At 54.3% G+C, this 25,172-nt stretch overlaps 1 protein-coding gene across 1 annotated transcript in view; it reads right to left on the bottom strand.

The window, feature by feature from the left end:
* SREBF2 (sterol regulatory element binding transcription factor 2) overlaps nt 1-24,965 on the bottom strand; it is a 64,072-nt gene extending 39,107 nt beyond the window's left edge. The window contains exon 1 of the mRNA XM_002721384.6: nt 24,703-24,965. Within this exon, the coding sequence (XP_002721430.5) occupies nt 24,703-24,790 (88 nt within the window). The 5' untranslated portion in view covers nt 24,791-24,965. The remainder of the gene's footprint in view (nt 1-24,702) is intronic.
* Between the last annotated feature and the right edge of the window lie 207 nt (nt 24,966-25,172).

Raw genomic sequence — 25,172 nt, 5'->3', positions numbered from 1 at the left:
TTGCTTTAATTCTTGTTAAGAAATGTGAATTTGTTCCAGTGCATCAGATGTATCAGGGAACGATCTGAATGTAACGTGAATCGTGTGTTTGTCTGCGCATGAGAGACACTAGGCAACGTGGAAACCTCCCCAGCTGAAATAAGCCACTTGGGAGTGCATGGCTCGCACTCATGCACCCCTCAAGCAGCGACCAGCTACACCCAGCCACACCCAGCCACACTGGTGTCACACCTCCCCCCACCCGACTTCAGACGGCTCCTCCCCCCACTCCACCACGACTCAGGAGCTGAAATCTGCAACAGCCACTGCTACAGCGCACACCAGGTCTCTTCTGAAGCCACGTGCCTTATTTGTTGAGGTATTTACATATTCCTCAGCTGCTTATCTGTAAAATTGTGATATTGTTTTATTAGGTTTCTAGCTTACAAAATAGCCTTTTTTCTTTTTTTGGTCACCTATAAAGTTTTTAAATATTGTGACCCTTCCTCATTTACCCAAAACTCCTGGAATTTTTACTGTGATTGTATACAGCATCATGAGTGCTAAAATACACAGGTTGCATTACAGAAACATGCACAAATATGCCAATAAAACTGACTATATATGAATATTAATAATATACGGTGATGGGGCAGGCAGGTTAAGCCACTGTCTGCAGCGCTGGCATCCTATAATGGCCACCAGTTCAGGTCCTGGCTGCTCCACTTCTGATCCAGATCCCTGTTAATATGCCTGGAGGCCGGCGCCACGGCTCACTAGGCTAATCCTCCGCCTGCAGCGCCGGCACACCGGGTTCTAGTCAGTTGGGGTGCCGGTTTCTGTCCCGGTTGCTCCTCTTCCAGGCCAGCTCTCTGCTGTGGCCCGGGAGTGCAGTGGAGGATGGCCCAAGTGCTTGGGCCCTGCACCCACATGGGAGACCAGGAGGAAGAACCTGGCTCCTGGCTTTGGATTGGCGAAATGCGCCGGCCGTGGCAGCCATTAGGGGAGTGAACCAATGGAAAAAGGGAAGACCTTTCTCTCTGTCTCTCTCTCTAACTCTGCCTGTCAAAAAAAAAAATATGTCTGGAAAAGCAGCAGAAGACGGCCCAGGTGCTTGGGACCCTGCACCCATGGGAGACCCAGAAGAAGCTCCTGGCTTCAGCCTGGCTCAGTCCCAGCTGTTGCGGCCATTTGGGGAGTGAACCAGCAGGGAGATCTCTTTCTCTGAGTGGCCATTCTCTCTGTAACTCTGATTTTTAAATAAATCTTTTAAAAAATTTATTAACAAATACATATTGCATATTGAAATTACATAGTTTCTGGGGTGCCGGATTCTGTCCCGGTTGCCCCTCTTCCAGTCCAGCTCTCTGCTGTGGCCCGGGAGTACAGTGGAGGATGGCCCAAGTGCTTGGGCCCTGCACCCCATGGGAGACCAGGAGAAGCACCTGGCTCCTGCCTTTGGATCAGCGCAGTGTGCCGGCCGTGCCGGCCATTGGAGGGTGAACCAACGGCAAAGGAAGACCTTTCTCTCTGTCTCTCTCTCTCACTGTCCACTCTGCCTGTCAAATAAACAAATAATAAAAATAAAATAAAAAGAAATTACATAGTTTCTGTGCTAGTTCATTTCCCTAGACTTTGTTTTTTGTTCATTTTTTGTATTCGAGCTGCCCAGTGAGCAGAGGAATAGAGACAAGCTTGGTGCGGCCGTGTGTGAGATACTGGGATGGCTGGACACACACCAGGAGCAGGCAGGGAGAGGGAAATCCGAAGTTTACGTCCCAGCAACAGCCTGCAGGAGCAGAGACCTCTCACACTGAGGGTAGCTTCCTCCTACGATGTTCTGTCTAAAAGTTACCCCAAAATAGGGATGCATTGAGGTGCTCTGGGGGTTAGCCACCACTGGGACATCCGCATCCCGTGTTGTGCCAGTTCCAGAAGAGTCTGCTTCTGATCTAGCTCTCTGCTAATGTGCCAGGGATGCAGCAGACAAGGAGTGGCCCAAGCACTTGAGTCCTTGCCACCCACACAGGAGACCTGGATGAAGCTCCCGGCTCCTGGCTTCAGCCTGGCCCAGCCCTGGCTGGCGTAACCATCTGGGAAATGAACCAGTGGATGAAGACAGCTCGCTTGCTCACTCTACCTTTCAAATAAATAAATCTTTTCTTATAATTACAAACAGTAAAATATGAAATGTAGGCGACTATCAAACGTGAGGGCCAGTGTGAGATAACTACTCATTCCTCCACTGTCCTGCTGTCTGTGACCAACACTGCTTTCTGCAGAACCTAACACATCACTTCTCCCCATTCAAGTCTCCCCGAGTGCAAAGCCCTGAAATACAAGCTGGGTACTGCAGTAATGAGGGGAGGGAGGGGCAGCTTTGCGGGGAAACTGCCACCTGAGTCCCTCCCCTCAAACAGCAGGGGGACACCCACAGGGCAAGAGGCTGCAGGACAGAGCCCACCGCTTCAAGGGGGAGCTGGGTCACCCCCCTGGCAAAGGGCGTCTGCAGGAGGAGCTGGATGACACAGGGTGGCAATGTGCTGGTGGGGGGGAGGGGGATCCTGTTCTTTAGGTGATGGATCAGTGGGCTCTTTACAAGGAAAAAAAAAGAAAGAAAGAAACCACAAAGGAAAATTGGGTGGGGAGATGGTTCTCAAACGCGTATTTCACAACACACACAAATGTGTCACGTGTTCCTCTGCAAACAGTACACAAATAGATAACGCAGCTAGGAATTAAAAAAGAAAGCACACAGGGAACCAAAGAAACTGGCACATGGTCTTGTGGTCTGCTCTCTGGCTCTTCCCCCAACTGCTCTGGCAGCGCCAGAGGCTCAGCGGGGCTGGTGGCAGAGGAGGAAGGAGAGCAGAGTCCACACTGGCGTGGTCCACCAGCAGCAGGAGACCCGAGCCTGCTCGCCTGGGGTCAACCAGTGATCTTCCCCTCCTGTCCTCCGCAGGGGGTGAGCTCTGCACCCGTGAGGTCTCCTTCCCCAGCCTCCACGCTCTGCCTCCTGCTGTCGTGTTGGTCCAGCATCCTCTCGGAGCAGATCAAATCAAATCGCTTTAACACGAGCTTAGAGCTTCCTCCCACTCTGAGAGTTTCACTTCCCACTCACCTGAGTGCCTCTTCTACCAGAAAAACAACCACTCCTTTCTCTGCACACGCCTCTGGGTGGGGCAGTCCCGCTGATTGCCACAGCCGAGCCCCACCTTCCCAGCTGTGACCTCCCAGGGCTCTGAACCTCACAATTCCCCCGCAGAATGACCTCTGCAAGGACTCTGTTCACCTCGAATCCAGCCATCGTTTAGAGGCTGAACCCAGCTGCAAATTATCTGTTAAGAAAATTGATCCATCTAAAACTTGAAATGAGGCAAAAATAAAGAAAGAAATCACCAAGTTCTATGTCCCTGAGTCCCCTTTGAACTGGAGCACAACCTCACCAGCCTGCAGAGGTCATCTGATGCCCGTGGAAACATGACCTTCTTTGACTTTCTGTTCACTGCTGATTAGGGACCACATTCTGTCAACTTGCAGAAAACTGATAAGTTGCAAATGGTTTGTCTGCTAAAAAAGATAACCTCCAAGGTTTTGTTTTGTTGCACTGTTGAGACCAGTTTTGCACCAGAATTTGCAATCTTAATCTTCCATTCTTTTTTCTATTATATAAATGTCAGTTTCTAGCATTCTCTTCTAAAAAGATTTATTTAAGGCAGAGTGATACAGATAACTTTTCCATTCACTGGTTCACTCCCTAAATGGCTACAACAGTTGGGGCTGAGCCAGGCGGAAGCCAGGAGTCAGGAACTCCATCTGGGCCTCCCAGGCACATTAGCAGAGAGCTGGACAGGAGGCAGAGCAGCCAGAACCCAGACCAGCACTCTGAGATGGGACACAGTGGTAGTTTTATCCCGCTGCATCACAGCGCCGGCCTCTCTTGAATTCTCTTTTGAGTCGGCTTCGTTGTTCTGCTGATTACTCTCATTAATAATGTTAATAAATTTTATGTGTTCATGATATTAGTATGAATATCTCCATAGCACCTGAAACACCACCTGAGATGCCAGCATCCCATACTGGGGTGCCAATTCAAGTCCCAGTTGCTTGGCTTCTGAACCAACTCCCTGTTGGTACACCGGGAAATCCGAAGATGGCCTAAATACTTGGTCTCTTCCACCCATATGGGAGACCAGGCGAAGCCACTGGCTCCTGGCTTCAGCCCGGCCCAGCCCTGGGTGTTGCAGTCATCTGGTCATTTGGGGCATGAACCTGATCTTCTCCCTCTCTCTCTCTCTCTGTCACTCACTCTCACTCTGCCTTTAAATAAACAAATAAAACTTTTTTAAAAAATGGCGATCATGCTCTCAGAATCAGAAATAGGAAGGGACACAATCATTTCATGATGGTACAAGATCTTTTAAAATGTTGACTGTGGGGCTGGCGCTGTGGCGCAGTGTGTTAAAGCCCTGGCCTGCAGTGCCCGCCTCCCATATGGGCACCGTTTCTAGTCCCAGCTGCTCCTCTTCCGATCCAGCTCTCTGCTGTGGCCTGGGAAAGCAGTAGAAGATGGCCCAAGTCCTTGGGCCCCTGCACCCACGTGGGAGACCCGGAAGAAGGCCCTGGCTCCTGTCTTTGGATTGGCTCAGCTCCGGCCGTTGTGGCCATCTGGGGAGTGAATCAGTGGATGGAAGTCCTCTCTCTCTGTCTCTCCCTCTCTCTGTAACTGTCTTTCAAATAAATAACATAAATCTGAAAAAAATGTTGATTGTTCTGGAAAATCTGGACCAATCTATGCAACTTCTTCAAAGCTTCCGTGTTTGGAATCGGTATGTAAACACACAGAGCACTTCGATGCCCTCCACCCACGGAGCTGAGAAACCAGCCCTGGACCTTACGGAGCTGGTACCAGCGTCACAACACCTGTCTGCAGGGACTGTCAGAGCGGCGGTCGTCTTCAGGAGTCCCAGGGGAGCCAGGGAACTTGACAAAATCAGACTCCGACAGGCAGGGCAGCTCCCTGAAGGAGGTGGACAGGGACTTACTGGGCTGCCAGGTGCACTGCGGGCCAGGGAGCCTCAGGTGGGCTGCTGTAGAGAACGGAGATGGGCAGGACGCCAGAGGCCACGGTCCTGCAGCTCCTGGCAGTGAAGTAAAATGATGGAAAACCCAAGTTGTCCAACAAACCTCTGGGCCAGCAGCTGCTCACTGTGGTTTGTGCGGGGCTGCTGCCCAGCCAGGCCCCCACACCATGAAGTAACAGAGCGAAAACGGAAGACGCTGAGCTCAGAGGAGGTTCAAAATCATCAGCTGACGAAGAGAACTCTTCTTGAAAACTGGCTAAACAAAGTTCTAAGTTATGAATGTGGCTCTAAACGAGGACCCACGCTGGGTAACAGGTCACCTCCCGGGACCACAGGAAGATACAGTGACAAGTTATCATATTTAGGGAGATGAGCAGGATGGCAGTTTCACCAAGGCCCACTTCCCAAAGAAAACTGAGTGGGGATTTCACATGCAAATGCAGAGAACTGCTGGGAATCTACCCTCTGAGAATCAGGTGCCCTGAGATGTAGTTTCCTCACTTGTAAGTAAGAGAATATTCCAATCTCCAACATCTGATGGATAAACATTAACATATAGGGATATGTCAAGCGCATAAAACAGATTTGGTTCTTTATTCTTTTTTAAACATAAACTTGAAAAATCCCCACGTTAGATTCTGATGCAGACTTTAAATAAAAAGCCAATGGTCACACCACTGATATTCACTTATTTATTTTTAAATGACTATTTTCATTAAATTATTTATTTATTAGAAAGCAAGGAGAGAGAGAGAGAACAGAGCAATCTCCCATTTACTGATTCATTCCCCAAAATGCCTGCAACAGCCAGGGCTGGGCAGGTTGATGCCAGGAGCCAGGAACTCACTACAAGTTTCCCTTCTATGTGGGCGGCAGGGACTCAACTTTTGGGCCATCACCTGCTGCCTCTCAGGGTCTGTGTTAGCAGGACACTGGAATCAGAAGGGGAGCAGGGGGGCTGGTGTTGTAGAGTGACGGGTTAAGCCGCTGCCTACAATGCTGGCATACCATATGAGTGGAGGTTCAAATCCTGGCTGCTCTATTTCCCAACCAGCTCCCTGCTAATATGCCTGGAAAAGCAGCAGAAGGCGGCCCAAGTGCGTGGGCCCCTGGGCCACTTGACAGACCTGGATGAACCTCCTGGCTCCAGGCTTCGGCCTGGCCCAGGCCCAGCCATTGTGGCCATTTAGGGAGTGAATCTTTCTCTGTAACTCTGCCTTTCAAAGGGAAGGGAAGGGAAGGAAAGGGGAGGGAAGGGGAGGAGGGGAGAGAAAGGAGAGGAGGGGAGGGGAGGGGGGAGGGGAGGGGAGGGGGGAGGGGAGGGGGAGGGGAGGAAAGGGATGTGGGTGCTGAAGTAGCATCTTAACTCCTATGCCAAACACCTACCCCACTGACACTGAAAAGCAAACCAACTCAGTGTCAAAGCTGACTTGAAATCATCTTTATATTTAAACGTGCAGAAGGTCATCATGACTGAAGTGAAATTCATTCATCTTAAGTCTATGTGGACAACGTAACAGCTAGCCCGATACTTAGCGCTTTACTGAGGGTTGCTACTTTATTTCACAAGTGTGCAAACTAGGGCTCAGAGAAATCAGGTAACTTGCTCAAGCCCCTCTCATAAGCTACAAAGTGGCTGATCTGCAACTGGGTCTCAGATCTGTTTAGGGTTGTCTGAGTTTCTCTTCTATCCACACTTTTCCCTACAAAACAATTATTTCTTGAAACTCATATTTATGCTAATCACAACCTGAGAGAAAGACAGACCTGGGGTGACAATAAAGACATTGAGGGTGCACGTGGAGAGGCCCTTAGGTCAGCTAGCTCATCACCTTCAATGTTAACATCAATGCTAGCAGAAGCAGGCATCCACGCACGTAACCACCTCATCAAGGGGAATGGGGACGAGCTATTTTTGGCTGTTTTGCAAACAATCTTCCTACCCAAATTATTATTCTCCAAATGATACTTCTGCCTTGACAAGATGTTCTTTTCAGGGCTGGTGCTGTGGCATAGTAGGTGAAGCCTCTGCCTGCAGCACCGGCATCCCATATGGGTGCTGGTTCATGTCCCGGCTGCTCTTCTTCTAATCCAGCTCTCTGTTTACAGCATGGAAAAGCAGTGGAAGACGGCCCAAGTCCTTGGGCCCCTGCACCCACAGGGGAGACCCAGATGAAGCTCCTGGCTCCTGGCTCCAGGGTGGCCTGGTTCCAGCTGTTGCGGCCATTTGGAAAGGGAACCAGCAGATGGAAGGCCTCTCTGCCTCTCAAATCAATTTAAAAAAAAAAAAATGCTCTTTTCTAGAACAGTCTCTTTAATAAGACACATGCACTCAGGGACCAGCTGCTGTGGCACAGTGGGCTAAGCCTCTGCCTGTGGTGCTGACATCCCATATGGGTGCCGGTTTATGTCCCGGCTGCTCCTCTTCCGATCCAACCCTCTGCAAAAGCTGTGGAAGATGACCCAGGTGCTTGGGCCTCCACACACACGTGGGAGACTCAGAAGAAGCTCCTGGCTTCTGGCTTCGGATTGGCCCCATTCCAGTCACTGTAGCCATTTGGGGAGTGAACTGGCGGATGGAAGACCTCTCCCTCTCTCGTCTCCCTCTGTCTGTAACTCTACAACTCAAGTAAATAAATAAATCTTTACAAAAAAAGAAAGAAAAAACCACATGCACTCAACAAACACTGACTGAGATCCCACTGTGTGCTAGACGCGAAGATACTCCCTGTGTAGGGGCCTCTGCAGCACAGTGAGTCAAGCTGCCGGTTAGGACCATAGCTCCCAGTATCTGAGCACCAGCTTGAGTCTGGCTGCTCCACTCCAGTCCAGTTCCCTGCTCACACGCCTGGGAAGGCAGCAGGAGATGGCCCACGTGCTGGGGTTCCTGTCCCATCCACGCGGGAGATCCGGATGGAGTTCTAGGCTCCTAGCTTCGGTGTGGCCCAGCCCTAAATGTCACCATCATTCGGGGAGTGAACCAGCAGATGGAAGATGTTTCTCTCTGTCTCTTCCTATCACTCTGCCTTTCAAGCTAAAAAAAAGTACTGCACAGTGCAAAAGGTGCCGGTTGGAATATGTCGTCTAGAGCTGTTGTAGGTTTTTATTGCTTTTCACCTCCTGTTCACAGTGACTGCGTACATTTATATAAAAGTTCAAACGGTATTTTTTTTTAACTGGAAAATCACCTCATTACCACTGCTGGTTGTTTTGTGGGCACCTTCACACATGCTGTGTTACACGACCCGCACATCACCCCGAAGGGCGCTCTTCCAAGTGAGTGAGAACACGGGGCAGTGCCTGGCGCAGGAGCCCCTGCACAGTGCTGCTGGTGGCCGTCCCATGGGAAGGAAGTGAATCCAAGTCCACAGAGGGGCTGGCCCTGGCAGCTCAGGCAGGCGAGGGGAGGAGTGGCCCTGTCCCAGGCCCTGTGTACTCCTCACACGCACCTTGCTCCAGAAGCCGCCCAACCCCCACACCGAGGTGCTCCCCCTCAGGACTCCTCCCTGCACGCCCGCCCACCTCCACCCACTGCCCCAGCCCCCCAGCCCGGACTGGGTTCTTGGCACCTGGCCTCTGAAAGGCCATTCATCTTATCCCATATGCTACTTTGAAATGCTCGCTTAGAAAGCGATCAAGACTACCTCTGAGAACAGTAATTAGGAAGAAAACCTGAGCCAGTTAGCGGAAGCCACAATGAAAATACCGTGGTCATCGTTAACATTCACGGAGCTCTTCCGAAGTGCCAGCAGTTACAGTACACACTCTACACCAATTTCCTGACTCCGTGTCCCAAACCGTTTGAGGTAGATGTCATTATCACCTTCACTTTACAAACCAGGAACGCGACGCACAGAATCTAGGTGACTCGTCCCACGTCCCATGTCCCACGTTCCAGTCAGGAGGTGGCGGGGCAAGCTCGAAGCCACCACCCCATGCAGATGCTGGGCCGCCAAACAGAGCAGCGAGAACACCGCGGGGCCGCCCTGCCTTTCCCGGCTCCGCCGCCTCCACCCTGGCATCACGCTGTTCTTTCCTTCGCTCCTTGAAACAGGAGACCGAAAGCTGAGCAAGATGCGCAGCAAGGCTCCCAGCAACGGACCGCGCAGGACCCTGTTTCGAGAGAGCAGGGCATCACGTTCCACAAGCACGGGTGACTGAGTGGCAACAACGCCAGGCACGGAGCCACCAGGACTGTCCTCCTCCCAGGCCGCAGAACTGAAGGGCGCCCAGCAGCCCAGCACCCCGCCCACCCTTCCACGCCACACCCCACACCTCCCTAGACTACAGGGGAAAAACACCTGCAGCGCAGGCTATGAAACCGTGCCGGAAACATCCACTCAGCACCATGGATACAGTGCATGCCGACTACCATGTGCCTGAGCTGAGCTGCCGGGTCCTGAGGGCTGCTTCTCCCAGCACAGAGCGAGCACTGAAAAGCACCAGTGCTCTTCCCTGCTCTTCCCATCTCGCAGTCTTCTTCTTCTTTTTTTTTTTTTTAAGATTATTTACGTATTTATTTACTTGACAGGTAGAGTTACAGCCAGTGATGAGGGAGAGACAGAGAGAAAGGTCTTCCTTCCACTGGTTCACTCCCCAAATGGCCGCAACGGTCAGAGCTGCGCCGATCCGAAGCCAGGAGCCAAGAGCTTCTTCCGGGTCTCCCATGTGGATGCAGGGGCCTAAGCACTTGGACCATCTTCTGCTGCTTTCCCAGGCCACAGCAGAGAGCTGGATCGGAAGAGGAGCAGCCGGGACTAGAACTGGCGCCCATATGGGATGCTGGCACCGCAGGCAGAGGATCAACCTACTGCGCCACAGCGCCGCCCCCTCATCTCCCAGTCTTAGAGAAGATGGGGAGACCCAACCAACACCGCGTGCTGGGAACAGGCAGGTGCCTCACAACAAAAGATGTCTCAGAGTACAGAAAGGACCCATCCTCCCCCACCCAACCCCCACCTCCCCACCCCGGCAGACAGTGAAGCTGGACCTAGAAGGCCCAAAGGGTTTTATAAATGAGAGAATGGAGGGGACTCCAGGCAATGCAAAGTGTCTGAGCAAAACCACAGCACCAGGAAGCGTCCTGCCCGCTCCCGGGACAGCAGAGTACGGCAGGGAGATGGAGCTGCCTGGAGCTAGGCTGTGGAGGACCATGTCATCGCAGATGTTTGCTTTCATCTCCAAGGGGAGACGCACAGAAGCCGCGGCTGTCTGCCACTGCTGTCCCTCATCGGACCCCACCTTCCCGCGAGCGTCCCGATCCTCCTCTGGAGAATGCCCACTGGCTTCTGCCGGCCAGCTCTGACCAGCGCATGCAGGAGCATGACTCTGGAGGGAACGACCCGGGAAGGCAGGGACAATACACAGATCAGCAGCAGCGGGGCCCTAAGCAGGGTGCTCCTGGTTCGTCCTCAGCTGCACCCTGCTGCTGCCGGGCCTCCCTTCGTTCTGGCCCTCTTCCCGAGCCCAGCTCTCCAGTTCTCCCAGTCGGTCCACGTACCACCTTTCCCAAACCACCTTTACAGTTGTAGCGGGGGGGGGGGGGGGGGGCCAAGTTTCTGGAGTCCTGACTGGCAGGGAACACACTGAAGCAGGGAGGTAGCTGATCAAAGCCGTGTTTGAGGAAGGCAACTGCAGTTACCAAGAGTAGTCTGCAAACCCATGGAACCCGGGCCAGCAGCACTGGTTAAGCCCTTCCGAGGCTGCTCTCTCCCGCCACCCCTTTGTCCTTGACCTTGGCCCATAAGCACCCAGAAGCCTTTTCTGATCCTTGCTCTGTTGGAGGACATCCAAGACCTTCCAGCTTCAGGTATCTGGGGGTGCACCCTGGGGGTTCACTGGCACATTCAAGTTTGAGAACCTCTGACCTATACTGTGTTCTGGCCACACCGAATCTTTTTTTTTTTTTTTTTTAAGATTTATTTGTTTATTTGAAAGGCAGAGTTACAGAGAGGCAGAGACAGAGAGATAGGTCCTCCCCAAATGGCCACAATGGCTGAAGCTGGGCCAATCCGAAGCCAGGATCCAGGAGCTTCTTCCAGGTCTCCCATGTGGGTGCAGGGGTCCAAGGACTTGAGCCATCTTCTGCTGCTTTCCCAGGCCATGGCAGAGAGCTGGATCGGAAGTGGGACTCGAACCGGCACCCATATGGGCTGCTGGCACTACAGGAAGCAGCTTTACCCGCTACGCCACAGTGCCTGCCTCCACATTGAATCTTTCTCCTAAAACATACTCCCAACTGTGGTCCAATTCCATCCAGATGAATACCCTGGCACTTCCCTGACCTTCCGAAACCGTTCACTCGCCGCTTCACAACACAACCCAAATGCCAGTGTGTTCTAAGATTTTCCAAGTGCCCTTCCTTAGTCTCCAGAAATTTGCAGTTTCTCTGATGTGCACCTTTGCTCTATGACTGATGCTTAGATGCCAGCTCCCTGCAAGGACTTGTTTATCCACCACCAACCCTGCAGAGCCTCGCACAAGGCTGTGAACGCAGCGCGTCCCTACTCACGCAGAAGTGGGCTGAAGCAATGATTTGAAAAACTGCTGTAAAAACAACTTCCGACCAGAGCCGGGGCTCCTGGACACCGGGCACTCCCCACCTCACTCCCACAGTGCGGGGAGGAGTCTGGGATCCCAGCTCGACTTCCTGTTAGGCCGGGAATCTCAGGCACATGGTTTTCTCTGTTTCAGTGCCTTCCTTTCTACCCAGGGAAAGTGGGTGTGAAGCCCAGCACTGCCCTCCTGGCACTGCGGGGACAAACGCCCTGCTCAAGGCCTCCTGAGAATGCTGGCCCTCGGCAGGCAGCATCTCTCCCCCTCGCAGCTGTGGGACGGTGAGGCCTGACTGGGCAGACGCAGTGAGCAGCGTGGTGTCACGGCTGGCTCCACAGCTTGGGATTTCATCACTGTTCCAAGACAGACCCTGAACCCAACAGACCCGTTCTGCAGGGCCAGGGAGGCGTGCGATTGTAAAGGACATCTGGGCACAGCGTCCCAGCCCTTCAGTGGTGTAGGATCCGTTTCTAGGCAGAGCTTCCCAGGAGGCCTTACCTTGATGCCCTGGCTCTGGGCTTCTGCTACTCTTTAAAAAATTCCATTCTGTCAACCAGGTTTAGCCCTTGAGTCTTGTGGTCCGGAACTGGAATACTTTGCACCACATGCCTGCGACCGCTCCTGTGTCCCACCTACCACACGTACAGAAGCCCTTTCAAAAGGGAAAAATAAACCTCCCAAAGCTGTCTTCTAAAAAAGGCCCCTCGGTCGGCTGAGTCAATTTGCAAACTGAAGTCCACTCAGTCCCCACTCGGTCTCAGGTGGCGTGGAGGGGAGTGGGACTTCCTGCTCTCTCCCTTTTTTCTGCTTTAGCTCACTTAGTTTTTGCAACACCTGGTGCAGTCAGCCGCAACCTCCACCTCTCAGAGGAACCAAGGCTGGGGAACGCCCTAGGACCCAGGGGAAGCCACTCCCAGGGCCCTGCACAGCGCAGGCGCAGAGGCTCCCAGGTCTTGCTTTTGCAACCTGCAAGCTCACTTACATCAGAGAGGGATGCAGCATGGGGCAGAGGAAAAATACATGGGTTTTGGAGTGGACACGCCTGGGTTTAGGGCACCGTCCTGCCACTTATTAGCTGTGTGGCGTGAGCCTCACTATCTTCGCTTCTAGGGTGCTACAGAGCTGGAGAGATGAAAAGCTAACGCACATTATGAGACAGCGTAGGTGAAGAGCATGCAACAGTGGCCGGCACCCGGGCTGTGACGGTCTGTGAGGGCAGGGACCCTGCTGCCTGGTCAGGGCTGTGCCTGGAGCTCAGCACAGAGGTCTGCAAGGCCGGGCTCAGCAGACACAGGGCAGGGCACATAGCAGGTGCTAACTGCACGATCCCAAAGTAGGGACCACTGACTATAGGGATGGCCAACTAGCTAATAAAGAATCGTGTTCACTTAAGGAACGGCAACTCACCTCAACCCCAGTAGGAGCAAGATGCAATGGTCCTGCGTTCATTCATCAATTCCAGAATATGCATGCACGGAAGAATTAAAACCATGGGAAATGTCTATCACAAGCTGGAGTCCAGCCCTGACCAAGAACGAATCAAAAAGCCCACCCAAGTAACTCAACACGGATTTAGGGGCAGGCAGTGGGCTCACCACCCTCTGGGACATGTCCCTCCACACTGGGGGGCTGACTACTGCTTCACACTCAGCTTTGTTAATGCCCACCTGGGAGGCAGCAGATGATGGCCCAAGTGCTGGGGTCGCAGCGTCCCATGTGGGAGGCCAGGGTGGAGTTCCTAGCTCCTAGCCTCTGCCTGGCCCATGCTCAGCTGTTGGGATTTGGGGATTGAATCAGTGGAGGGGAAATCTCTGTCTCTGCCTGTCATTCTGCCTTTTCAACAAATCTTAGGAAAAAAAAAAAAAAAAAAGACTCGGGGCAGGTGTTGTGGTATAGCGGGCTAAGCCACTGCCTGGGACACCTACGCTTCCTATCATGTCGGAACGGCAGTTGGAGTCTGGCCACCCAGCACTTCAGGTGCAGCTTCTTGCTAATGCACCTGGGAAGGCAGCACATGACAGCTAAGTATCTGGGTCCCTGCCACCCACGGGGAAGACCCAGATGGAGTCCTGGGCTCCTGGCTGACCTGGCCCAGCCCCAGTTTTGTGGGTATTTGGGGAGTCAACCAGGAGATGGAAGCTCTCCCTCTTTCCCCACTGTCACTGCCTTTCAAGTAGATATAAACAAACAACAAACAAACAAACAAATAAATATTTTAAAAAGATTGTTGTGGGACGGCACTGTGGCGTAGCGGGTAAAGCTGCTGCCTGCAGTGCTGGCATCCCATATGGGCGCCCATTCGAGTGTCAGCTGCTCCTCTTCCGATCCAGCTCTCTGCTATGGACTGGGAAAGCAGTAGAAGATGGCCCAAGTCCTTGGGCCCCTGCACCCTCATGGGAGACCCAGAAGAAGCTCCTGACTCCTGGCTTCCGATCGGCCCAGTTCTGGCCTTTGCGGCCAATTGAGGAATGAACCAGAGGATGGAAGACCCCTCTCTCTCTCTGTTTCTCTTTCTCTCTGTGTAACTATGCCTTTCAAATAAATAAATAAATCTTAAAAAAAAAAAAAAAAAAAAGACTGTTGTAAAGAAATTCACAGGAGGCCAGCGCCGTGCCTCATTTGGCTAATCCTCCGCCTGCGGCGCCGGCACCCCAGGTTCTAGTCCCAGCTGGAGCACCGGATACTAGTCCCGGTTGCTCCTCTTCCAGCCCAGCTCTCTGCTGTGCCCGGGAAGGCAGTGGAGGATGGCCCAAGTGCTTGGGCCCTGCACCCGAATGGGAGACTGGGAGGAAGCACCTGGCTCCTGGCTTCGGATCGGCACAGCGCTGGCCATGGCGGTCATTAGGGGAGTGAACCAACGGAAGGAAGACCTTTCTCTCTGTCTCTCTCTCACTGTCTATAACTCTCTCTCTTCTCACTGTCTAACTGCCTGGCAAAAAATAAAAAGAGTAAATAAATAAATAAAAAAGAAATTCACAGGAAAGTATTTTAGGTATTTCCTAAAATATCTGCAGATTTTGGTAAAAATAAATCAGCTTAAGAAAACAGCAGTGAAAGGAGACAAGTTCTAGAACAGCATTTATGGTGATGGAAAGCCCCGAGGAGTGTTCACACGATACACTGAGATGTCCGGGCAGCAAGGCTCCCACCCTGAATCTACACCAGAGAGCTGGGACAGAACAAGCCCCACGACACAACACGAAACCAGAACCCAGGTCCGACTCCCCAAAGCAGAGGGCTGCAAACAGGGAACTGCCACACCTGAAGAGCGGGCACCCCGGGGGAAAGACCGCTCCAGGAAACACAAACCCCCAAGTGGAAGATGACCCTGCCCCGGGGTCCTGGGCAAGCAAAGGCGCTTCTGAGGCCCGGCAGCGCTGCCTCGGACAGCCGGGCACTGACTGAGAAGCCAGGCCAGGCCAGGGCACGGAGGGGAGTTCATGTTGGGCGTGGCGTGAGCTCTACGTACAGCCAAGAGACAGGCAGGAGAAACGGAGGTGTCCCAAGTGGACCGAGCCGGGAAGATGTGGGCAACAGGCCTGTGCCACACAGCGGTGGGAGTGGAGATCAGCGCGTCTGCTGTGGAGAGCAGGATCGAAAGCCACATAAGCACAGAGCCAGAAGACAATGTTAGTTCTGTTTCTCTCTTCTTAAAAACAAAACATTTGATTCATCTTAACGCATGTGCAAGACAGGCAGAGAGAGAAAGAGTAAGAGAGCTCCAATCTGCTGGGGCTGGATCATTCCCCTAAATACCCACAACAGGCGGGGTTGGGCCAGGCCATAGCCAGGAGCCCAGAACTCAGTTCTCCCAGGGTGGGCATTAGCAGGAAACGAACTGGGAGCAGAGCCGGGACTAGAACCCAAGCACTCCGACACGGGATGCGGGTGCCAAGAGGTGGCTTAATTCCCTGCACCACAACATTCGCCCTGCAGCATTGTTTTCACTAGCAAAAGACCGGAAACTCCTTCAATGCTCATAAAAGGGATTGGATGAAAAAATTACAGTGGAAAACCACGCAGCAGTGAAAAAGCCCGAACGCTCTCAGAGTCACCCCTGAAGTGGGCAGAAAAGGCAAGGTGCGGAGCAGGGCTATAGTTCTCTATCGAAATAAAGAGGCAGGCCGGAGTGTGCAGCAACAATTAGGATGCTGCCTGGGACAACCACAGCCCATGTTACAGCACCTGGTTAAGTCCCGCCTCTGCCCGGACCCAGCTTCCTGTTAAGGCACACCCTGGGAGGCAGCAGGTGATGGCTCAAGTTCTTGGCTCCCTGCCACCCATGTGGCAGACCCAGATTGAGTTCCAGCTCCTTGTCTCTCTCTCTTTCAAATAAGATGAAAATAAGCAAAAGTTAAAAAATAAAAAAGGGGAGCAAAAAGTGAAATCTGTATTTGTCATCTGCTTTATTTATAAAAACAAGTAAGTGTTTTGCTGGGAGCAGGCAGTCGTGGACAGGGTTGGTGCCAGACTTCTCCCGGTATTGTTTTACATTTCATTTTGAATCATATGAACGGACCACCTTTTTCAAAATGTAAGTGTTTCACAGGCTGCATTCCCCGTCACGAGAGTAATTCGCAGCCCTGGAAGTTGTAAGAGAAAAGGAGCTCCTGCGTCATCTAGCTCTTGACCTGAAGACTCCTCCTCTTCCAGGACTGACTCCAGAGGGGCCTGGTCTCGCTCCGGGTCGGTGAAAACCTCCACGGGAGGGCCCTGCTCACATGGATGGGGCACCACGGACAAGCACTGCTCCTTCAGAGTTTACGTTAGAGGACAAGCTAGGAACTTCTCACCCTGCATGTACAAACATTGTAACAGTGTGTGCACACCAGCAAAGTCCGGACAAGAATCCCAAAGGTTATGGCAACTTTCTAATCAGGAAGTTTTAACTGAATAAAGCTGTTCAAGAATTTACTTTTCAATTATGACTCTGGGGAGAGAAAAGAACTAGTTGAGATAGAAGTAAATATATATATGCATATTTTTAAATATCAAAATATGAGCTGAGTATGAGAACTTGAAGCAATGCTCAAAAACAGGAGGCCACAGGCCGCGTGTGAACATGGAGGCCGCGTGTCAGGGCGAGCAAGGCCATACAGACGCAGCAGGCAGCACAGTCCAGGGCACTCTGGTTTGGTGGTCTGAGAACGCTAGGAAATCTGTAACTAGGGAGATGAGACCACGACAGCAGCTTTGTTAACCCGACATGAACAACGCCGGTATATACTGAAGCGTCAAAACAAAGTTTCTGGCCTTTTTTTCCCCCAAAGATTTATTTATTTGTTTGAAAGGCAGTTATGGCCGGCGCCGCGGCTCACTAGGCTAATCCTCTGCCTACGGCGCCGGCACACCGGGTTCTAGTCCCGGCTGGGGCGCCGGATTCTGTCCCGGTTGCCCCTCTTCCAGGCCAGCTCTCTGCTGTGGCCGGGAGTGCAGTGGAGGATGGCCCAGGTGCTTGGGCCCTGCACCCCATGGGAGACCAGGAGAAGCACCTGGCTCCTGCCTTCGGATCAGTGTGGTGCGCTGGCTGCAGCGGCCATTGGAGGGTGAACCAACGGCAAAAAGAAGACCTTTCTCTCTGTCTTCTCACTGTCCACTCTGCCTGTCAAAAAAAGAAAGAAAGAGAGAGAGAGAGAGAGAGAGAGAGAGAGAGAGAGAGAATCTTCCCACTGGTTCACTCCCCAAATGGCCATGCAAGCCAGCAGCCAGGAGGTTCATCCTGGTCTCCCACGTGGGTGCAGGGACCCAAGTACTTGGGTCATCTCCCACTGCTCTCCCAGGCACGTTATCAGGGAGCTGGATTGGAAGTGGAGCAGCCAGGACTCGAACAAGTACCCATACCAGATGTAGGTGCTGCAGGCAGCAGCTCCACCAACCACCCCACAGCGCCGGCTACAAAGTTTCCGTCTTTGAAAAGGTATGCATGCACAAGGTAGAAAGTAGATAACCTTCACCTCACTGAGCTGTTTTCCCAAAGCAGCACTCCCTGGACAAGTGAGAATTCCCAGACCTTCTCCTCACCGCTGCTTCCCAGTGGTGCACTGACCACACCCGTCCTGTCATCCATTCCTGGCTCACTCAGCTGGCCACTCCAACCCCCTCAGTGACGTGGCCTCCCAGCCTGGGGGCCCACCCAACACCCTGAACTTGAAGTCTTTTCCTTCCCCTCCAAGACACACCTTCAGAGTGCCTGTTCAGTGCCAGGTACCGTCAGGGTACCCACAAACGTGAAACTGGGTGTCCACAGAAGAAGCCAGCAGAGGCTCCAGACAGTGCCATGGAAAGGCTCAGAGCTGGAGGCTCCTCGGTGGGCTGTGGGCAGCGGCTGACGATGGGAGGCGCGCACAAAAGCAGGCGGCAGACACAGCCCCCAGAGCCCCACAACTGGGGACAGCAACTGACAGCTCAGTCACATCAAGGCACCCTGCCATGGAATCCCAACACCAAGGATAAAGGTAAGATCCTAGAAGCTTCTAGAGCAGAAAACAGGTCACACACAAAGGACCGAGCGTCCAAGTGTCACCAATCGAGTCACACCTTCCAAATTTGGATATTCAAAATTGATAGGCCGGCGCTGCAGCTCACTAGGCTAATCCTCTGCCTACGGCGCCGGCACACCGGGTTCTAGTCCCGGTCGGGGCGCCGGATTCTGTCCCGGTTGCCCCTCTTCCAGGCCAGCTCTCTGCTGTGGCTGGGAGTGCAGAGGAGGATGGCCCAAGTACTTGGGCCCTGCACCCCATGGGAGACCAGGAGAAGCACCTGGCTCCTGCCATCGGATCAGCGCAGTGCGCCGGCCGCAGCAGCCATTGGAGGGTGAACCAACAGTAAAGGAAGACCTTTCTCTCTGTCTCTCTCTCTCACTGTCCACTCTGCCTGTCAAAAATAAAAAAAAATTTAAAAAAATAAAAAATGATAAAAAATTATATACTACCTAAGATTCTAAACTCAGCCAAACTATCAAAGTGGAGTGAGGTTAGAATGAAGATATTTTTAGGGGTTGGTGCTGTGGTGCAGTGGGTTAAAGCCTTGGCCTGTAGCACCAGCATCCCATATGGGTGCCAGTTCTAGTTCGGCTACTCCTCTTCCGATCCAGCTCTCTGCTATGGCCTGGGATAGCAGTGGAGGATGGCCCAAGTGCTTGGGCCCCTGCACCTACGTGGGAGAGCCAGAAGAAGCTCCTGGCTCAAGGCTTCAGATCGGCGCAGCTCTGGCCATTGCAGCCATCTAGGGAGTGAACCAGCAGATGGAAGATCTTTCTCTGTCTCTGCCTCTCTCTGCAACTCTGTCTTTCAAATAAATAAAATAAATCTTAAAAAAAAAAAAAGATATTTTTAGACAGGTAAGGTCTCAAAAAATTTACCTCTGGAAGGAGCTACTCCAGGATGAGAGTGAAAAACCAAGAACCAGGGAACAGGGAGTGTAATCTCACCCACCCCACCGCCACCCCCTGCATGTGACGGTTAAGTGTCGTTCCAAGTGCGGGAGAACAGACCTAAACAACAGTCATCAGACGGGGCAAGAGAGCAAGCTCCAGGGAAGAAAGGAGCTTGCCACCGAATTGAGAGTTTGTCCTAAGATTTAGGGCTGAATTAGAAACAGGAACATGAAAACCAAGCAAGAGAGCAAACGGGACTATTACAGGCCCTCGGGAAACACAAACAGCAACAACAATGCAGAAGACGGGCTGGTGTCAGGGCACAGTAGGTTAAGCCTCTGCCTGAGACACCAGAGTCCAGTCCCGGCTGCTCCACTTCTGTTCCAGCTCCTTGCTAATTAGCGCCTGGGAACGCAGCAGCAGACGGCCCAAGCGCTGTGGCCCCTGCCACCCACATGGGAGACCCAGACGGAGTTCCTGCTCCTGGTTTTGGCCTTGCCCAGCCCTGGCCACTTCAGCCATTTGGGAATTGAATCAGTAGAGAGTAGATCAATCTGTCTGCCTTTCAGATAAAATAAATCTTTTAAGAAAACAAAGCAAAGCAAAACGGAAGAAAACGTGGAAGATCCCCCCAAGAGAAATGAACATGCTTCCTCCACACACAAACTTGTACTTCACTCATAATAGCCAAAAAGTGCCAACAGTCCAAATGTCCATCCACCTATGAGGACAGACAAAATACAGCCTCCACTCCTCAACCTCCCCACCCCGCAGTTCTGACCTCCTCCCCCAGTGCTGCCCCCCCGCAGTTCTGTGGTCTCCCCCCGCAGTTCTGACCTCCTCCCCCAGTTCTGCCCCCCCACAGTTCTGACTTCCTCCCCCAGTTCTGCCCCCCTGCCCCAGTTCTGACCTCCCCCCGCGGCAGTTCTGAGTTCTGACCTCCTCCTGCAGTTCTGACCTCCTCCCCCAGTTCTGCCCCCCCCAGTTCTGAGTTCTGACCTCCCCCCCCCACAGTTCTGACCTCCTCCCCCAGTTCTGCACGCCCCCCCGCCCCCACCCCGGCAGTTCTGAGTTCTGACCCCCCCCCCCGCAGTTCTGACTTCCTCCCGCAGTTCTGACCTCCTCCCGCAGTTCTGGCCCCCCACCCCGCAGTTCTGAGTTCTGACCTCCCCCCGCAGGTCTGACCCCCCCCCCACAGTTCTGCCCTCCTCCCGAGCGCCCGCCTGCCCTTTCCCAGGGGATGATGCCCAGGCACACGGATCTCAGTCCATTTAAGACAAGTTTTCTTCATCTTCCCAAACCAGCTCTTCCTTCACTCTCCCCAAGAGGCTCCAAGCCTGAACGGCAGCTTAGGATTCTCTTCACTGTGCCCTCAGGGCCGAGCCGCCACTGGCCCTGTCCAGTCACATCCCGCACCTTGCACGCAGCCACTTCCTATCCACATTCCCTCTGCCTCCGTGTCCCCACCTCACAGCCGGGTGACTGCTCCTAATTGGTATCCCTTGCTCGAATCTTTCTTGCCTAACGCCGCCCCTGAACTCCCTTAAAGCCTGTAATTAGTGCGTCATCCCCCACCACACTTGAAAATCTTCAGCAATTCCCTCCCTGTATTTCACAAAGCACCCGTGCCTGCAGCACAATTCGGCTCCCACACACCTCTCAGCCCTCATCTGCTTCCCTACACACACTTCATGTTCCAAGAAATCTCCCTTGTCACTGTTTTAAGATTTTTTATTTATTTGAAAAGTGGAATTACACAGAGAGAGAGAGAGAGAGGGAGAGACAAAGAGACAGAGAGACATCTTTCATCCGTTGGTTTGCTCCCCAAATGACAGCAACAGCAGGGGCTGGGCCACGCTGAAACCAGGAGCCAGGAGCTTCTTCTGGGTCTCCCACATGGGTGCAGGGGCCCAAGCACCAGGGCCGTCTTCCACTGCTTTCCCAGGCCACAGCAGGGAGCTGGACAGGAAGTGGATCAGCCAGGACTCGAATTGGTGTCCGTATGGGATGCCGGCGTTGCAGGCGGTGGCTTCACCACTACACCACAGCCACAGTGCAGGCCCCGGTCTTGCTGCCACAGCAGCTTGGTCCTCTCCCCTTCCACAGCCTCATCAAGCTGCTCCTGCTACTCATCCTCCAGGACTCCAGGTCCTGCCCCCTTCCTGACCCCCGTGGGAGAGGACCCCACCCCGGTCCTTCCTGAAGACCTGGCCTGTAACAGGTGCATGCCACCGGTACCGGTAGCCTGGGCCTGGGCGGCAGAACAAGGCCCTAGAACAGGGAGGAGCCTTTCTTCTGCCAAGGGTCACTTACTCATCAGGGGCCATGCAAGATTATTGACTTAAAAACTAGCCTGCTATTGATTTATTGACGTGTGAGTCTCTCCTGCAGCTGCCTTGGCAGGGCTGGAACAAATGACTTTATGGGCCTGTCTCAGTCCAGGGCTGGACATTCCCCTGCCCTAGGAGATCAACACACATAATGCAGGCACCTACAGTATGTTTTAAAAAATGTGGAACCGGCTCGCACCGTGGCTCACTTGGCTAATCCTCCGCCTGTGGCGCCGGCAGCCCGGGTTCTAGTCCCAGTTGCCCCTCTTCCAGGCCAGCTCTCTGCTGTGGCCCGGGAAGGCAGTGGAGGATGGCCCAAGTACTTGGGCCCTGCACCCGCGTGGGAGACCAGGAGAAGCACCTGGCTCTTGGCTTCGGATCAGCGCGGTGCACCGGCCGTAGCAGCCATTTAGGGGGTGAACCAACAGAAGGAAGACCTTTCTCTCTGTCTGTCTCTCTCACTGCCTAACTCTGCCTGTCCAAAAAAAAAAAAAAAAAAAAAGTGGAACCAATACTGGAAAATCTATAGGGGCGGGCATTGTGGTACAGTTCAGATGCCGCCTGGGACACCCACATCCCGGGTCTGAGTGCCCGGGTTCCAGTCCCAGCTCGGCTTCTGATCCGCTGAGGAAGGCAGCACGTGACAGCCCAGGTACTCGGGTCCCTGCTGGAAACCTAGACTTTCAGGATCCTGGCTTCAGCCTGGCCCAGCCACGGCTGCTGTGGGTAGATGGAAGATATCTGTCTCTGCCCCTCTACCTTTCCAATAAAAACAAACAGACAAAACCTAAAAATCTGGAATGACACATAAAAACCCAGACTTGGGCATCTCTTGAAGAGAGAAGTTAATGCCCCTTCCAGAAGGCCTCCCTGGACTGCCCGGGGGAAAGCAGCTGCCCGTTACCCTCCAGAACACGGCTCTGCACATTTCGCCAGAGTGCCCTGTTCAAACGCACTCGCCTTCTCCACTAAGAACCTAAGCTCCCTGAAGGGGAAAAGACCCTGTCCGTCTGGTTCAAAGCCACCCTCGGCACTGCCTCTGTCACTGTGGGCACCCAGGAGCCAAGTGATGGGCCTTGTGTGGGGCCACACCCCTGCAGGGTACGCAGTGGACAAGGCCTCCTGCTGCCTGCACCCACTGGGCGCAGGAAGTAACACACCAACGACACTCCCCACCGTTCTTCTTCCTCAGCTGACGCTCCTGGAAGCCTCGGGGCTGGCCACTGCCGGTCTGATCGAGCATAACGACAATGTCCAGCACCATTTACTGTCCTTGCCCGGGCCAAGATCCCTGGCTCCTTTCAGGCAGTCCACACACACGAAGTGGGCACTCTCACTGGGCCAGGCACTGTCCTAGGTGCAAAGAATTGGAAGTGACCCAGAGGCGCCTGCCCTCATGGAGCGAATGCTGGAGGGCAGAGGTGGGTGACTATCAACAGATACTCCCACCTGCTGTCCAGGTCGAGGGCTGTGCTGCTGTCTTCCTGGTCAGCCAGCCTTGACCCAGCTCCCTGACCACTGACTTCCACTTACTGCCCTTGCCACGATGCGCTGTTCTAACTCAGCATCATGGGTTTCTGACTTTGCTCAGGCTCCACGAGGCCATAAATTCTATCTTTCCTGTCCTTCGAGGTTCTTACAGCCCAGACGTCACAGCCAGCACTGGAGTGCTTGCCGATCAACAGAGGACAGGGAACCACTTTCCCTAACCTGGCACATGGACCTGCGGAGCCACAGAACCACCGTGGTAGTTCCCAGAGTGTACATTTTATTCCATAATCCTTGGTGGTCAAGTTAATATTAACCACTGGGCCATTTAACACATCACAAATTAAGACAAATAGGAATTGATTATGGAGCAGGAATGCAGTACACATGGACTTCTTTTTGTGGGCTGGCTGGTAGGAGCCGTGGACGTCCCTCTTAATGGCTACGTAACCTTGAGTAAGTTAATGAAACACCCTGGGTCTGTTTCAGGACCCGTGAGAGGGAGACGACTGTCTATACCTGGCAGGGTTGTTACGAGGGCTAACGTTACCGTGGGTGAGCGCTTAACAGTGCTGGCCACCCTTGTACTCACCCCGGTTCCAATCCAAGAACACCTCCGCCCGTTGTTAACCTGTATCTGTACTTGGGAGCACTCAGTGGCCAGAAGTGGGGCTTCGGTTAGTCTCACCACACTGCCCAGATGACCAAAATGGAAAGAAGGACAAGTCGGGGGCGGGGGCGGAGGGGGGGGGGGATGCTACAAAAGCAAAACAGGGAAATGGCAAACAGATCCTTATCAATCAGCTGCTGCTTCTCTCTCTCTCCAGAAAACAGTCTGCTGCCTGTCTCTCGTCCCTCCTGCGCCGGGGCGGCCACTGTCCCTGCCTCCGAGGCTGTGCTGGGCAGAACAGCATTTTGCACGTCGGAAAGCGTGCCTTCACCTGAGTGTTGCTAAGAGCATGGGCTCTGGACTCCGCGCCCAGGGACCACTGAACAACCCCTCTTGGACTCAGTCTCGTTTGAAACAGAGGTAACCGTAACACGTTTCTCAGAGGACTGTTGCCGGGACCTAGTGAAACCACACGAAGTGTAGGGACAGCAGCCTAGTCACTGGGCCCCTCGCCCCCAAGAAACCTACGCCGCGCTACCAAGTGCGAGAGCTGGGCTGTGCAACCGGCTGTGTGACCTTGGACACGTCGCAGACCCTCTCCAAACCCTGGTTCCCGCGACCCCCGAACGAGAGCCATCTCCAGAGAGGAGCCCCTGGGCTCCCACCAGTCTTCCAATGCACCGTTAGGGCCTCCGGAACAAAGGCCACCCGCTCCCCAGCCTGTACCCGAGGGGCCACAACTCAAAATTTCTGCTGCCCAGAACTCCCTTCGCAGCGCGACGGCCCGGGGACACGCGCCCGCCTCCGCCGCCACCGCTCGCTCCAGCAGCGGCTGCCCGCAGTTTCGCCGGGCGTCCCGGCCGTGGGTCAGTCCCCGCCAGGCCAGGAAGCCTGGGAGACGTCCCTGCGGTCTGGCGGGGAGTGACAGGTGCGGCGCGGGGCCTCGCGCGGCGGGAGAACAGAGCCGCAGGCAGCACGTGTGGGCGCGCGAGGGAGGCGGCGGCCGCGCGCTCGCCGCCAGCGGCTCCCAGCGACGCCCCCGGCCCCGCGTCCCGAGGCCCACGGCTCCCGTAACCCACGGCTGCCTGAGGCGGAGCGCCGGGGCCCGAACTCACAGCCGTCGCGCCGGGAGGGTCGGGGGCCGCCGCGGCGATCGCGCGCGGGGCGCCTCACGCGCGAGCCGGGACGGTCGAGGGGTGGGCGCACGCGCACCCGCACCCGCGCACGCCGCCGTAACCCCTTCCTCCCCGCGCGCCCACCCACCGCCCACCCACCCCTCACCGTCTATGTCCCCCAGGGTCAGCTCGTCGCCCAGCTCCGTGAGCGTCTCCATGGTCTCCAGACCGCCCAGCTCGCCGCTCTCGTCCATCGCCCGGCTCGGCGCAGAAGTCCCCCGGCCCTCCCGCTCAGGGACTCGCGGGGGCGGTACCGTCGCCACCGCCCATGACACCCGACAACCCCCGCCCGGCACCGCCTCACCGGCCAGTGCCAGCCGCCGCCATGTTTGCGCTGCGCCCCGGCGCCGCGCGGAAGGGGCGGGGCGGGATTCCCCCGCCCCAGCCCGCGCCCTCTGAGGCCCCGCCCCCAGCCGCGCGCCCCCTTGTTTGTTGTCAATGGGACCAGGCTCGCCTCCACCAATCGGCTCGCGAAGCGGCGCGTGGGGTGATGGCGCGTCAGCGATCAGCAGCTCAGATTTGCATAGCGAGGTCCGCCCCCTCACGGCCCGGGAGCGAATGCGCGGAGCGGCGGCC

Source organism: Oryctolagus cuniculus, chromosome 11 (genome assembly GCF_051225735.1).
Source record: "Oryctolagus cuniculus isolate XC-2025 breed Fujian yellow rabbit chromosome 11, ASM5122573v1, whole genome shotgun sequence".
In the NCBI taxonomy this organism is placed as follows: domain Eukaryota; kingdom Metazoa; phylum Chordata; class Mammalia; order Lagomorpha; family Leporidae; genus Oryctolagus; species Oryctolagus cuniculus.
The sequence above is the reverse complement of the archived record's forward strand: the minus strand, read 5'-3'. Positions and strand labels throughout refer to the sequence as shown.